The following is a 15,183-nucleotide window of genomic DNA, read 5'->3' on the forward strand; positions in this document are numbered from 1 at the left end:
TAAATTTCTAGGTTTCAAATTGCGGTGTTAAAAGTAAACCAAAAAATTCAAATTTGTGTTTTTAAATTTTTTTTTTTTTCAAATTCGTACTCATCATGGTTGACATTTTTATTCTTTAAACTTTTGAATCCAAAATCTATCTCTAAATTTAAATAGATGAGGCGGCCGACTCATAAAAACCTTGTTCATCAAAGAAGCCATTTAAAAAATTTGAGGACACAAATCTCCTCGAATTTTAATCGAATATTATTTGGGATTGTATACAATGAGACCATTTACCTTTGAGACAAGGTGGTCACAATTACTTACAACTATCCGATGTAAAACTTGATAACTGGGATGAGTCACAAAGTTATAGAAAATTTCTTTCGAAGCTTGAATTGAGTAATTGGAATAATTGTAGCCACCCAATTTCACTTCTAATGGTCAAGATTAATGTGGCCACTTTGTACCAAAAGTAAATGGTCTCATTCTCTACTTTACCATATTATTTTTATTTTGACAATCTATTTAACTAAAACTTTTCTGACCAAAAAACTATCGTACTTTGGATTATTTTTTAAATTTTTCCTTGATCTATTTATCAGATTCTGGGGAGATTTTGGCCCAAAGAAATACCCTTAACAAAACTAAGGAAGGGAAAGCATCATAGGGATCAAGCTTAGGGCTAAACAAATCATTCTTTTTCTAAGTTTCTATGCACACAATGGAAAACAATGTTCCTTTTCTCTAAATTTCTATATATATATATATAAAAGGGAATGATTTCATGTCACCGTGTCATTGTGATATAATGAAATCATACTTCTAGAAAACCTTATATGACACATTTTGAGGACCCCAAATTTTGCACACACATTACCTTTGTCCCAATAATCAATATCAAACAGATAAAATTCAGTTTGCACCCTAGATATGGCCAAAATGAGTGTCCTTCAATAATGAATATCGATCATCCATTTGGTGAATTTCAAGATCTAGGCATTTACGAATTCAAAAATTATTGTTTCCTTTCTTAGCATTGTTAATCTAAGATACGAAAGCTATATAAAATTTTGGAAAGAAACAAAGTGTTCTATGGCCTAGATTTAGGCATCTCATTAAAATGGACGGCCTATATTACTTGGGCTAAAAGAGCATCTTCTCTGGTGTGTTTTCAATTTTTTTTTTTTTTTTATTATTCATTAGATTAAACAAATAGGTCTAACATGGTTTTTGAATGTCGTTTCGTTATATTAATATAAAACTGTCTCATGAAATCACTTCTCATATACATATATAGATTATAACGCAGGGAGAAAATAATAAATCAAAATTAATTAGCATAAAAATAAAGAAAAAGTTTATATAAGGATGCAACCTTATAATGTAGAGTTACGGATGTGCCTAAAAAATCCTTCGGAAAAGTTAGTTTTAATATTTTTGGTTGATCATCTCGATGTCGAGATGTATGACCATGAGAAATAAAAAGATTTTAAGTCTAAAAAATAGTGCATTTTATAATATATTATCTACACCGTCTATTTTCAAGATTTTCATATGTTTATTGATCTACTTGATTTTAACCATATTTTAAATTTAAAATTTTATAATTAGATATAAAAATAGATTTTGAAATAATCCTAAGAGCATTTTACATCAAAATTATATTCCAAGATAAAATTTGAATATGCACCTTACCTCCACAGATGCATTCGTATGCCAACTACACCCTAAAAATAAATAGTTGAGAGAATATATTTTTATGCAAAAGAGTCTATTCCAAAGATTTTGCTGCAATATTGAAAATCCAGTTCGTTCTTCAAAAGGGACCTTCTTCTCTTTAAATATAAACTAAAATAATAATAATAATAAAATAACATAAAAATACAAAAAATCTCCCTCTCCCTCCCCCCCTCTCTCTCTAGAGTTGCCCAACCCCGGGCCGGGCCAGAGGTTGAAGCTAACCCAGCCGAGGCCCAACGTGGCCCGTTCATTCCCACCATTGAATTTAGGAAGCCTCCACCATTCTCACCCACAAACTTTAGGAAGCCTTCACCATTCTCACCCACAAACTTTATCTTTGATCTTTAATACAATACGTCATAATCCTCTCGTGTAAAAATTCCTAGTCTGCTTTTTAAATCAATACAATAAAAAAGATAAAATAACCTTAAACTTAAAAATAATAAAATACTAAAATTTTAAAAAAATCATTAACATCATTATCTTCTCGATTTCGAGCTTATGGAATTTGAAATTTTATTTCATTATCTTCTCCACTTTGTTTCAATAAAAAAATTTTACCTTTTTTTTTGTCGAACTTTTGATTGTTGGACCCAAGGTTTAAAACACGGATTGGTGATCCGGATTGGCCACTCCAAAAATAGTGTTGGATCGGTGGACCGAAGAATCTGACGGTTCGGGCGGTCTCGAGCTCAAAACATTTCAAAAAATCATTATAAAAGAAATAGTGGTAATGGCATCATGCTTTTTATTATTGTGTAAAAAACAATATAAATGTTGAGAATGTGTCTTATGTTGAGTATTTGTTATATATTAAATTTATTTTACAGTCAAAATAAAGTTAAAAATACAACATGATAATAAAATGAATTTTTTTAATTCAAATTTATTTTCATTTTCGTAGTGACTCAAGAATTTTGATTTTTGAAAAAAAATATATGAAATAAATTTAGTAGAAGATGTTGTTAATACATAGAGATTTAGTGGCATTGATTGTTTGTAGAGAGACAGAGGGGCTGTTAGAAGAGAAGGTTGGTACTAGAAAGAGAGAAGGTTGTTACTAGAGAGAGAGAGAGAGAGACACCAATGAGGGCGAAAGGGAGAGAGAGACAGCCAAAGGTGACTTTGTCCCACATTGAAGAATTAATAAAGGTTTGACATCTATCAGAGCCTCACAGTTGTCGAGTGAGGTTTGAGATCTATCAGAGCCTCACAGTTGTCGAGTGCGTGCGCCCGTGAAGGTTGGTAGGGCCCATATGTAGGTGACTCATGTGAAGGTGACCACTTGATGCCACACAATAGTTGAGTATGTGCCTCGTGTTTAAAAAAAACAAAAAAATAAAAAATATATTTATAAATAAAAAATTTCAAAAATGTATTTACTCAAGTTTACTACTTTGGATTAGAAACGGCCTAACACATTCGATCGGTTTTTGACATAATTGGCGACTTTTGTCAGAGATCGGATATATTGACATAATTGGTGACTTTTGTTAGAGATCGGATATATTGAGGGCCTGACAACTTTTGTCAGAGATCGGATATATTGAAGGCCTGATTTGGATCACTAAATTTTCAAACCTTGGCTACCCGATCCAGATTACTGAATTTTCAAACCTTGGTTGGACCTAATGGAACAAAGTCGTGATATGCTTGAAAACAATTGTGATGCCAATATCTCTTGCAGCTTCCAACAATTGTATTTTATGCCTCACAATCGACTCAACTTCGAGAGTAAGTTGTGGTGTGTGACTAATGTTTGGATTGGTAATTGATTCTTGATTTTCTACCGCTCCATATTCTTCTCTTCCTGTTGCTACTAAGTCGATCTTATAAACATTGCTGTAATACTCTCCCAAGGTCTTCTATGAAGCCTCTCAAATTTTTTATCAAGCACTCAAATATTTGATCTATAATGTGTCATTATTATTCTTGTGAAAGCATCATGGTTCAGGGATCTCAAGGCTTCGGTCTACTAGCTCTCATATCAACTGAAGTAGGGAGAAATTACTAACAAAAATAATAAAGATAAAAATAAATAATTGAGAGAATATATCTTTCTACAAAAGAATCCACTCCAAATATCTCTTCGCAATTTCGAAAAACCAATTTTTTCTTCTAAAAGATTAACTAGTTCTTCAAAAAAGACATTCTCCCTTTTAAATAAAAACTAAAAAATAATAATAAAAATAAAATAAATTCCTCTCAAAAAGATTAACTTTAAAACTCTCTCATCTCTCTCTCTATATTTTCTCTATCTTCTTCTCTCATTCCTTCTCTCGATGTCACGTAAATTCCTTGAACTTAAGAACCCCCACCAATCTCACCCACATATCTTATCTTCTATCTTTAATATAATATATCCTAATTCTCCTATGGAAAAATTCTTATTTTATTTTTAAAATCTCTACAACTAGAAACATTGAATAACCTTAAACCCAAAATCTAAAAATAATAAATTTTTTTTTTTGAAAACTCATTACATCATATTATGTACTACAAGACTATTCAATTTTGGTCACATCACTCTTTGCCATTGGATGTAAAATTTGACAAACTGAAGTATGGCACAAGAGAAATTTTGTTGTAGACTTTGTGCCAAATAAATAATAAATCACCAACCACTCAATTTCTCATCTGACAATCAATAATGGGTATGATCTTCTACCAAAAAGTAAATGGTTTCATTGTATACATTTCCATATTGTTATTAATCCAAATCCAACTGTGATGGGCAGTATCCCATAGAATATATAAAAGAATTTGATTTTGCGAGCCAGCCAACCAGCCAACGCTACAGTATATACCTGAATGGCCCATGGTCACCGGAAGGTTCACTTTTATCATTTTTTTATTTGGTGCATATTTTTTGAATATTTTTTTTTCTTGCCCAACCCAAGTCTTGGACGTCTCCACAATTTTAATTCAAAAGGATTTATATAAAAATAAAACTATAAAAAAGTGCCGACATGCATTAATCTTTAGATATGCTCAAATTAAATCTGAACCATCTTGCCTATACTATTTAATAGGCGGATAGATCATGAAATAATTTACCATATATAAAACGAAAACAACCTTCAAAAATGTACTTCAAACGTGTTTTTTTTTTTTGAGTGATTCAGTGGGGGAGAGGGCTCTTGATTCAATGGGGAGAGGGTTCCACTCTTGATAGGAATTGAGCTTAGAACATAGCGTTGCAAATCATCAAGAATGTCGTCGAAAACACTCTCCTGCTTGCTGGCCATCATCTTCATTGTAAGTCTGTTCAGTGACACGCAAGTGATCTAGGAACTCTAAGATATCTAACACATACCAAGAGAGAGACAAAACAAGTCTCATTCCAATGTGCTAGTGTCTGCTTGATCAAGCAATACTGTGGCAATTACAAACTGATGTGATCTTACATCCCAAGTTTTGTTTCCATTACTTCCCCAGCTTACCCACCTTCCCATGATCTCAAAAGGTCCATCTCAAACAAAACTGATGAAACCCCCCCCAAAAAAAAAAGAGCTACACAAATCCATATAAACCATTTCTCTTCAAATTCCTACATTTCCTTCAATAAGGCTCAAACATTTCTCAATAAGATTGTGTAACATGGGCTGATCTCAGTTTATCCAAGAAAAGCAAAAGAAGAGAACAAAACACATCGATTAAGATCCACCCCCGCTCTTTTTTGGAATAGAAAATTAAGATCCACCTCCATTCCTTTTGGGAATAGAGAATTGGTCTTCAGGTGGGCATTTCCAAAAGTAATTGCTAGCATATAGCCATCCTGGATTGACTAAGTGCTTCTTTTGTTGTACAGCCCAACAAGCCTTCTCGGTCCCTAAATTGAGCGAAACCATATGAGTCACTGATTGATCAAGCTCTTTGGAGCATGATGCTCCAAGTTGCTCTGTTATCCTTCATAATGTTTGGTTCTCGACAGGGTAATTGGTTGGAAATATTCGACTGAACATTAACTTGCATCCCTTGAGAACCTTTGATTGAATGGTTTTCAACACCTGAAAAGAAAAGATCATCTTAAAGTCTTGTGCTAGTGCATCCTACACTCAGAATGGAGACCCATAGTCTGAGGAAAACCATCGGATGGTTGTAAGTAATTGTAACCTTGTATCAAAAGTAAATAGTCTCATTGTACGCAATCCCTTAGATGGTATAAAAGTGTTTTCTCATGCCTTGCACAAAATTAAGTCTCTATATAATAGATCACAAAAAGGGACCATTAGAAAATGGCTATTGAAATCAATTTTAATAGTCAAAACATTAAATTGTTACGCTTGTTTTAGAGACACCTTCCCTAGCCAAGGTATCGGGATCTGAATTGGTTTCCCTCTAGGTGTGTCTGAAACTGGATGGTACTCCTCCCCATAGTTGTTGGAGGCAGGAGAGGGATCAGTTCGAGATTCGCCGAACTGCCCTATAGTGGAAGCTCCTTGGGGTTAGGATCGGCATCCGTACAATGAACAAGACCAGGAGCAAGATCCTTAGGTTTATGGGAGCGAAATCTGATGTCAATGGATTCGATGTTTTGACTAGTAGGAATCTAAGCTCTACTGTGCAAAAAAATGAGGTTATAAGTAGAGCTAGTACAAGTTCCCTTGGTTAAGGAATCGAGGTTTAAGTATGTCATATAACGGGTTCCTCCTGTTCTAAAGGAATAAAGGTCCTCAGCTTATTGGCCCCGAAGTCCACAAGTGCAATTTACCATGGATCCCTTATCAAGTGCCCCCCGCCCTTAACAATGGATTTATTTATTTTTGCGTGAATAACATCAGATTAATCATGTCGCTCTATAACTTGGCCTTTCTTATGACCACTACATCTTCAAGCCATGACAAGTTTAGCATGCACCATTCCCATTGAGTCCCCAACAACCCTGAATCCTACCACTCAAAAGTCATCTTCTTCGAATGTAGTCTCATCTGCTTCAATTGTTTATCAAAGGCCGGCTCTCCGAAGGGGGAAGAGGATAAGATGAACTACTCTCTCTCTCTCTCTCTCTCTCTCGCTCTCTCTCTCTCTCTCTCTAATTGATGTAAAGAAGCCTTTTAAGCTTGAAATGAAAACATATATTCCCATATCACAACTGTAATCAAATTTAAGACTCTAAAACAATAGAACATCATAGATATAAGATTTTAAATGAAATATATATTCTTAGAACTAAGAGGGATTACACAATAAGATTTAATAAAACAATGGGTCACTCTAAACTATGCCTAGTTCAAATTAAGAATCTAAAATAATGGAACTTCATGCTATGCAAAAAAAGGATTGGATTTTAACATCATGGAACTTATGGTTCCTAAATAATGGGAACTTTGAACAATGGAAATCTCTAACATGGTATCATCCGTTAATGAAAGTAGACCCCACAAACATAGAACCCAAGATTTTAATGTACCAAAACTTTGGACCGTGATTGATGGGAGCGGGGATCTATTTCGAAATGGAACTGGATTCCAATGATGGAAGGAACGTGGTCCCCTTTGTTTGGGAGCGAGATCCCAAAATAAAAAAAAACGGGGTCTGTACAAGATCCCTTGCAAGAACCATGGGATCAAGGTTTGGAGCAGGATCATCACCCTACCCACAATGTTCCCTTTCCTCCTTGAAAGAGCCGAATTTCCTTGAACACATTAATGCAAATGCAAGATGCACGAATCCCTACCAATGGCCCAGGCAATAACATTGCCGGAATCACCATTGATGATTACCCATAGCCACCTGGATTCAGTCACTCTTAAGTCCCTGTAAAAGAAGCCTAGCTTCAGCCCCATTCAATGTCATAATTATACACCCCAAACAAATTCTCAAAAGACTACCCATCCCTCAGTCTTTGGATTTCCACGAGTACTACCGTCAAACCTCAACTTCATTGTACCTTCAGGTTTGGAGGGATCGACTGGTCTGACTTCCTCTGTCTTGGCTTTTATGACAGCACTTTCAATGCAATGTGTTTCCAAATCCATAACTGAGTAGCCCTTAAACTAGGGCTTTGCTCTAGCTCAAAAGATCACTATGGTCTCGAACTCTCTCTCACATTCTGAACTCCTCTTCTTCAGTCCTTGAAATTTGAAAACTCATTTATTTCGGAAAATTGCCAACACTGATAGTCTCCATAACAACAAACCTCTCTTTGGTAGCAACGGGAAGAAATATCGAAGTGTAAGGTTTCCTATTGAGGTTGCAAAAGGACAATATAAGAATAACTGACTTGTCGTTTCTGCTACAACCTTTGCATGTAATGCATATATAAGTAAGGATGTAGTTTCTGTAAGGCCTATGTAAGGATGCAGTTTCTATAAGGCCTAAGTTTTAGGAAAACGAAGGCCTCGCCTTTAGTCTTTGTCCGGAAAGCACTTTGGGCATTAGAAAGATGGCTCTCAAATCAATTTTCAACACTGAATATGAAATTTAAAGCTCAAAAAGTAGTACAGATCTTGCGGATCTGTGAACACTCATTTTTAGGGCGAAATGGATAGTCTAAATAATGTGTTGTAATACACACTATATTCAGGGCTTGAAATCACAGTTTTTTTTTCACCTGAGATGATCGATTTGAGGTTTTCCAATGCCAGAACTGAAATTTCGGTGAGTTTTGCGATGAGGCATTTAATTGTTTTGATAGGCCTACAGCCCTATCAAAACATTTTCCTATAGGTAATGGGCAGGCCTCTCTGAATAAGGTGGCCAACAGTTTGTAGTCTCTCTCTTTTTCTTTTTTCCTTTTTTTTTTTTTTTTTCTTTGGGTTAGGATCTTATACATTGAGCTGATGGAGAAGTGACCCATACTGTCGGTTCCCAGATAAGCTTATCATCACTACAAACCTCGAAATAGGAGCATCATAATTCCTCTTTAGCTTATCTAGTACTTTGATCAGCTATCTCTGAGGTCTCAATGCATGGCTGGGTCCAGATTGCTCGATAACTGAAAGTTTCAACTGTAACTGTTTCAGCAACCTTTAACTCTGGTCTAGGGGCCAGCCTGTGCAGCTCAGGAGAGGCCTCCTTCAATGGTCTCTCACCAAGCCATTTCTCGAACCAAAAGTGAGTCCCTCTACCATCAATTTGCCCAACAGCTATTACCCTTCCATAACACAGATAAATTATCTTCAAGTTGATGTTCATTCACCAATCTTCTAGAGTCATCCACCCCATAATTAGAAGCCCCCACTTGTTTCCATAGTTGGGCTGGTTCGGTACCAAATCTCCCACCACCACTTAGTTAAGAAAGGCAAGGTTCATTGTTTTAAGACTGCAGAATCCCAAATCCACTTTGTGCTTAGATGAATCTAGCCAATTCACCAAATGGATTCTATGCTTCTCTGAGTATACCCACCCCACAAGAAGTTCCTCATTGTCTCCATGATACCTGCCACAGAGGCAGGGAATGAGAAAGTGACATCAACTTTGTGGGTAGATTGGATAGGGTCGCCATGATAAGGGTAATCCTAACTCCCAAAGTTAAGTTTCTAGTTTCCCACAGATCTAGCTTCCTTTGAAACCTATCACTGACCCTTTCCACAATGAAGGCAGTTTGCCTAGGGCAAGAGGTGGACCCATATACTTACATGGCAACCTGTCGACACCATACCCTATATGTTTAGCTATATTATGCAGCTCCTGCTGACATACTTCAACACCTTCATATTAACCAGGATGCCTGAAGAGACCTCCAAGCATCCAAGGAAGAGCCACAACTCTTCATCTGTTCTACATCTATATTTAAAAAAATTAAGGTGCCATAAGAATACTATAGATGAGAGACTAAAAGGCCATTTACCTCGAATACAGGCAGAAGACCGGCCCTCTAAACTTTGGCAGGAAGTTTCATATAAATTAGAAATCTGAAGGGGACATTGCGTCCCCTTGCCTGAGACCTCAGATACTAGGAAAGAAGCTCCTTGGGGGAAAAATTGATTAGGATTGACAATGGGTGGATGATAGGCATCCATATATCCACCTATGCCATCTTTGCTTGAATCCCATCAACCCCAAAGTTTCAACAAGAAACTCTCTATCTACTTTATCATAGGCCTTCTGAAAATTCACCTTGCAAATTATTCTAGGGACCGTACCCTTACGTCTAGAGTGAACACACTTGCATGCTACAAGGTCAATATCAAGTATTTGCCTATATTTTATGACATTTAGCCAAGAAGACAATATTTCTAGGACCTTTCTCAGTCTTGAGGAAAGCAACTTAGCCAGATCTTATAAATAGTACCCAGTAGACAACTAAGTCCATATGTTTCCTTGTCAGTATTAAAGCAATATATGAAGCATTCTTTGCTTTGTTTACCTTGATCTTAAATGTATGTCATTATTGACCAGGTCCCAAATTCTTGGAAGAATGGCAAGGGTAAGCCATTAAGCCCAGGGCACAATCTCTAAGACTAAAATCTGTTTTACTTATCTCCCCTCAAAATCTATTTAAATCCACAGCGAGCTCTCTTCAGAAAGTCTCTTAGAATGAAGGGTTTCCAATGATAGTTTTGGGCATTCTCAACTTTGAAGAGTTATGAAAATATTGAAATATGGCTTCCTCCATATTCTTAAAATGACGGGTTTCCAATGATAGTTCTGGGCATATCTCACCTTTTAAGAGTTATGAAATATTGAAATGTGGCTTCCTCCACATTATGAGGCCCTCTTTACCTTCAATTGTGATCCCATCAATCAAGTTTGACCACCTTCTACATTAAGGACATTGAAGTCTGTTAAAAAGAAAAAATTCAAACTGTTCAATATTTGAGTTATCGGATTTTTCTTTTGTGAATTAATCTAACTTTCATCTTGTATATTATTTAAGTTTTCTAGCTTGGGTTATTATAGTGAAGTATTTGATTAGGTTATTTGGGTAAATTGGATTTTTTTTTTTTTTTTTGAATAAATTTTCCTGGACTTATAGTATATGCATTCAAGACTGGTTTTGGTGGTTTTGTGCAATTTTCAGATTCAGGTGATAATCGAGGCTGTAGGAGACAATGTCTTCTTCAAATTTGAATAGACAAGTTGATCTCGGATCAAAACATGGAGTCTATCTCAATCCGAATTACAAGCATAGGGTAGCGTTTGTAAAAAGGAGTATTACGCCAGCCTTAATTGATTGAACAAGCATTTGACTACCATTATAGGGATATAATACCTGTACTGTGTGCTTGCGGATGCTAGGAAAGAGATGATGGACTATTTACATGGTAGAAAAAGAAGAAAGAAGAAAGGAAAAATATGAAGATGTCGCAAGATTGTAGATATCAGAGAAGATGAAGATGAATATGCTGAGGAAGGGAGCTCTACTTCTAGACCAAATTCATTTACGCATTAGAGGCCTCGAAGAAGGGGGTCTATTGATTCTTAACCACCCCCTCCTTGGGGGAGGGGATCTTAAGGGGGCAATTCGAGAGAAGGGGTAGACTACTATTGGGACCCAATTTAAGAAAGACGATAAGGATTGGGTGTCTCAATTTGTAGCCTGATGGTATCATCAAGTAGGTTTGCCATTTAGTAGCCTAGAGAGCTTTTAAGCTAATGTTGGAAACAGTTGGTCAATTTGTGATAAGGCCTCTACACGATATGAGCTCAAGAGGCTATTGTTGAAGAAAGTGGCGGAGCTCACAAATGAGTGCCTTAAGACCCACAGGGATGCATGAGTAAGAGTGAGACTGCCAATAATGACAGATAATTCGATTGTCAAGAGTACTAGAAGCATTATGGACTTCATGGCCAAATGTCATATGGGGATCTTATGTGTCCATTGATACATTTGACAAGATTCATGATGCGAATTTCGTTTTTGAGTTAGTGCCTTAGTGGATAGATATATTGAGAAGTGGAGGGAGGAATATGTAGTGCAAGTTTGTACTGACATGGCTAAGGCCAGTATGGTGTTTGCTAAATTGTTGGAGGTGAAGAGGCCGCACATTTTTCAGATGCCTTGCACGGTGCAAGGCATTGACCTCATGCTTGAGTCAATCAAGAAGATGAAAGTGGCGGCGGGGATACTAAAGAAATAAAAAACTGTCACAAGTTTCATATATAGCTACACCAATGTCCTAGCCATGATGAGGAGGTATGCACAAGATAGAGAGGCCAGGGTCACAAGGTTTGCTACTCTACTCGTCCTTGAAATCTATTAAGGACAAAGGGGAAAATGGTGCGTGACATTGTTATAACACCCCAATTTTGGAATGGATTAGCTACTGTCTCCATCTTTTTAAGCCACTTGTAAAAGTTTCATGCCTTGTGGATGATGAGAAGGAACTAGCACTAAGGCATCCTTACAAGGCAATGAAGGTTGCAAAAGAAGAAATCAAGTGGAACTTGAAGAATGAAGAAAGTAATTATGCCCCCATTTGCACGGAGACCAGTTTCTAATCTCTGATTAGGTATACTCTTGGACCGAAAAATGTGTTTGTCAGTTTGCAGAAAATAGGAGTCCTCATGATGCTATAAGCAGGGTCCATCTTCCCAAAACGCAAAATCTCCTTAAGCAGGATGAGACGGCTCAGCGTTCATACAGTAATGACATTCATCTCTGGAAATGATCCTGGGTCCAGTCATGAGAGGTAGGTGCAAGATGATATCAGAAGGATGAGGACTGTTATTATGGAGAGACTCTTTTCCAGAGTTAGGAAAAATGCCCTCACTGATACAAATAAAACAAGAATAATCAGGAGGTCATCACTTTCCACATATCTTTTTTGGTCACATATGGGCCCTTGACCTAAGCTTGAGGGGATCACTAAAACGCATATCCATGTCTACCCCAGTATATTCCATATCATTTTATCATTGCATGCAACTGACCATTTGACTGACTGAGCCATAGAGGTCATGATGCATTATCTTCCTGAGGGCTAGGAGGCTGATCATAGTTCCTCACCTGGACAAATGTGTTCCATGGGATCATTAAATCTTCTTAATATAGTCAGATCAAGTAAAGCTTACATTTATTTTTATGAATAAAATTAAGTTACCATTCTAGAAAGAAAAAAAAAAAAAAAATCTTCTTGATAAGGTTACATTTATTCGTATGAATAAAATTAAGTTACCATTCAAAAAAAAAATCTTCTTGATCTTTGACATCAGCTGATGGTGGAAAAAAAAGGCTCGGAGGGTGCCATGGTAGTCCTTTTCCCAGAGGAAAGTCCACTGCCAGATGATTCCAGTCCAGATGATCATTACTCTAGACAATTGTGAAGTCGGTGGGTCTCACCCTCTTTCCCTCTCTGGGCAGAAGTTTCCTGCCCCAGGAAATATGGCTCGATCTCCACCCCATGCAATGAACATACATCAGCACGATTGCTATTTGAGTTCAACTTTTAAAATTCTGGAGTTGAAATTTCTTCAGGGAGTTTTTATGCAGTATGGCCCCCGATCAAGATTTTTTATGCCAGCTCCAGTGCTGCCACATCGAATTTTGGCCACCCACCTCTGCCACATCAGCATCCAGGTCAGCTCATCTTCCCCATCTCTCAAATCTAGAAGCCCGCTCTGCCTTCTCTGTGATCTTCTTTCCTATTCTCCTTCCTGTTTTTTATACTTGACCACACTCCCTGTTTTGCTGCCTTCAATCTGGACCTCCTAGTGAGTCTGCGAGTGTCCGGAGTTCTCGAACCCCAGGTTATATGCAACCAAATGAACTTGGTGAGGTACTTTTGTCTCTGCTTTCTTTCCAACCAGGAACATGACCATTCCATACTCTATCCCACAGTTGCCTTCCAGTCAATTCTCCAAGCCTTGCACAAATACAGAACATCTCAATCATCCAAACGTGAAGGGGATTTCCACTGACATATATCCACATTTTCTTTGGTAGAATGAAGGAAAGGCTTCATTTGGGATCCCATCTAGAGCGGGAGACCAGCCATGAACCTCCCATTTCCATTTGAGAACTCTTCTAGCTTCGTCCTCTAGGCTTAACATAAACAGTATACCACTAGGGATCTTTTTGCAGATGATTGGTTTGGCAGATCTCCACACCCTCAAAGCCCATAATTCCAGACCCAGATCTTTGATTTTAGGGGCAGTGTCTACACAGGATGTGGCTTTGAGCAGGTTAGTCCTCTCCCTAGTCATTTCCTTGCCAACATTAATGGTAATTTTCTCTCCGATATTAGTGGAGTATCTTTCCCTGCCCCTGATTTGATGTATAGTGGGAGAACAGAATAAGTCTAGACACGTTCCCTTTTTTGAATGGGGTGCTTTCCGCCCCTCGTTCTTCTTGTACTCCATTAAATTCCAGCGGCTTTTTATGAAAATAAAAATAACCACTTTAACAATCAGGGGGCAACAGTAGCTGGTACCTTTCTTACATCTCTTTCATCACTTTCATTGATATCAGTCCAAACCACCTGAAATTATTAACAACAAAAAGCAATAGATCAATAATAATGAAAATGTTAAAACAGTTCCTGAAAAACATGACTGCATGCAGGTGATCCAGAAACTTCAAATCTTAGGGACACCACCTGGAGAAGATCAAGAAAGGTCTTGTTCTGGTGGTTCCAATTTTTTATTCATCACCATCCATTGCTTCATTGTACAGTGATGACCCCAATGAATTATTTAAAACATCCCACAGCCCAAAGGAGACACTATACTTTCCCCTAAGTTAAAAGAGACCATCAAAAACTCTTATGCAGCAGTTAACCTGGTCATAAAACATCTGGAGTATTCACCTGAGAACCTGAAGAATACTCGGTAGCATGCCATCTGATTCTCTCTCATCTCTCTTCAATTCAGACAATGACTTGTGAAGAATGTTAAACTGTCGACAACTAGAAGAAAAGCAATGGCATCTCTCCATCAAAACCAGGTTTTCTTTATGCTTGTGCCACACCTACAATTTGCCATTTATGTCAGAGAACAAATCATATGTATCAATACTCATTACAAAGATTCAGAATTAAACAATTCATTCTCGAGTTTAAGTGAATATTATTACTTTTCACCCAATCTTTCACAATTCAAATCTTGAAATTACTACATAACAACCCATTCCTAAACATATACTTGTTCATAAGACATGTTGTATTAGCCATAAAAATGTTACCTTGATTTCCTGTTGATTTCTAACAAAAATTATGAACTGTAAAGCATAAAAGCTTTTATAGACAATGGGGGAGATAACACACATTATAAAAAATGAATGATACAGGATAAATTGATAAAAGTGTTCTACAAATAAGGTAAATTACAAACAGAATTAAGCCAATCACATAGTTTATAACAAGTGTCTGCCATACATAATAGAGTAAATTTGAAATTCAGGACAGACAACCATGCCATTAAATTATATTTTAGATAAAAAATAAAATAAAAAAGTGAAAATAATATAGAAATATCTAAATAGTTATTCATTTGATGCTTGAGAAATCCTTGCAATTTGCAAGTACATTTTCCTGCAGTGCTACAATGGGCAACACAACAACAGAATGAATA

The 15,183-nt window shown here is 36.8% G+C and overlaps 1 protein-coding gene across 1 annotated transcript in view; it reads right to left on the bottom strand.

The window, feature by feature from the left end:
- Positions 1–12,635: 12,635 nt before the first annotated feature.
- The window catches only part of CPL4 (C-terminal domain phosphatase-like 4), a 32,076-nt gene continuing 29,528 nt past the window's right edge, over positions 12,636–15,183 (bottom strand). The window contains 2 exon segments of the mRNA XM_088854642.1: positions 12,636–14,093; positions 14,421–14,581. Of these exon segments, the coding sequence (XP_088710768.1) occupies positions 14,051–14,093; positions 14,421–14,581 (204 nt within the window). The 3' untranslated portion in view covers positions 12,636–14,050.

Source organism: Amborella trichopoda, chromosome 12, assembly GCF_054954075.1.
Source record: "Amborella trichopoda isolate Santa Cruz 75 chromosome 12, AtrichopodaSantaCruz75HAP2 v2.0, whole genome shotgun sequence".
Lineage (NCBI taxonomy): Eukaryota > Viridiplantae > Streptophyta > Magnoliopsida > Amborellales > Amborellaceae > Amborella > Amborella trichopoda.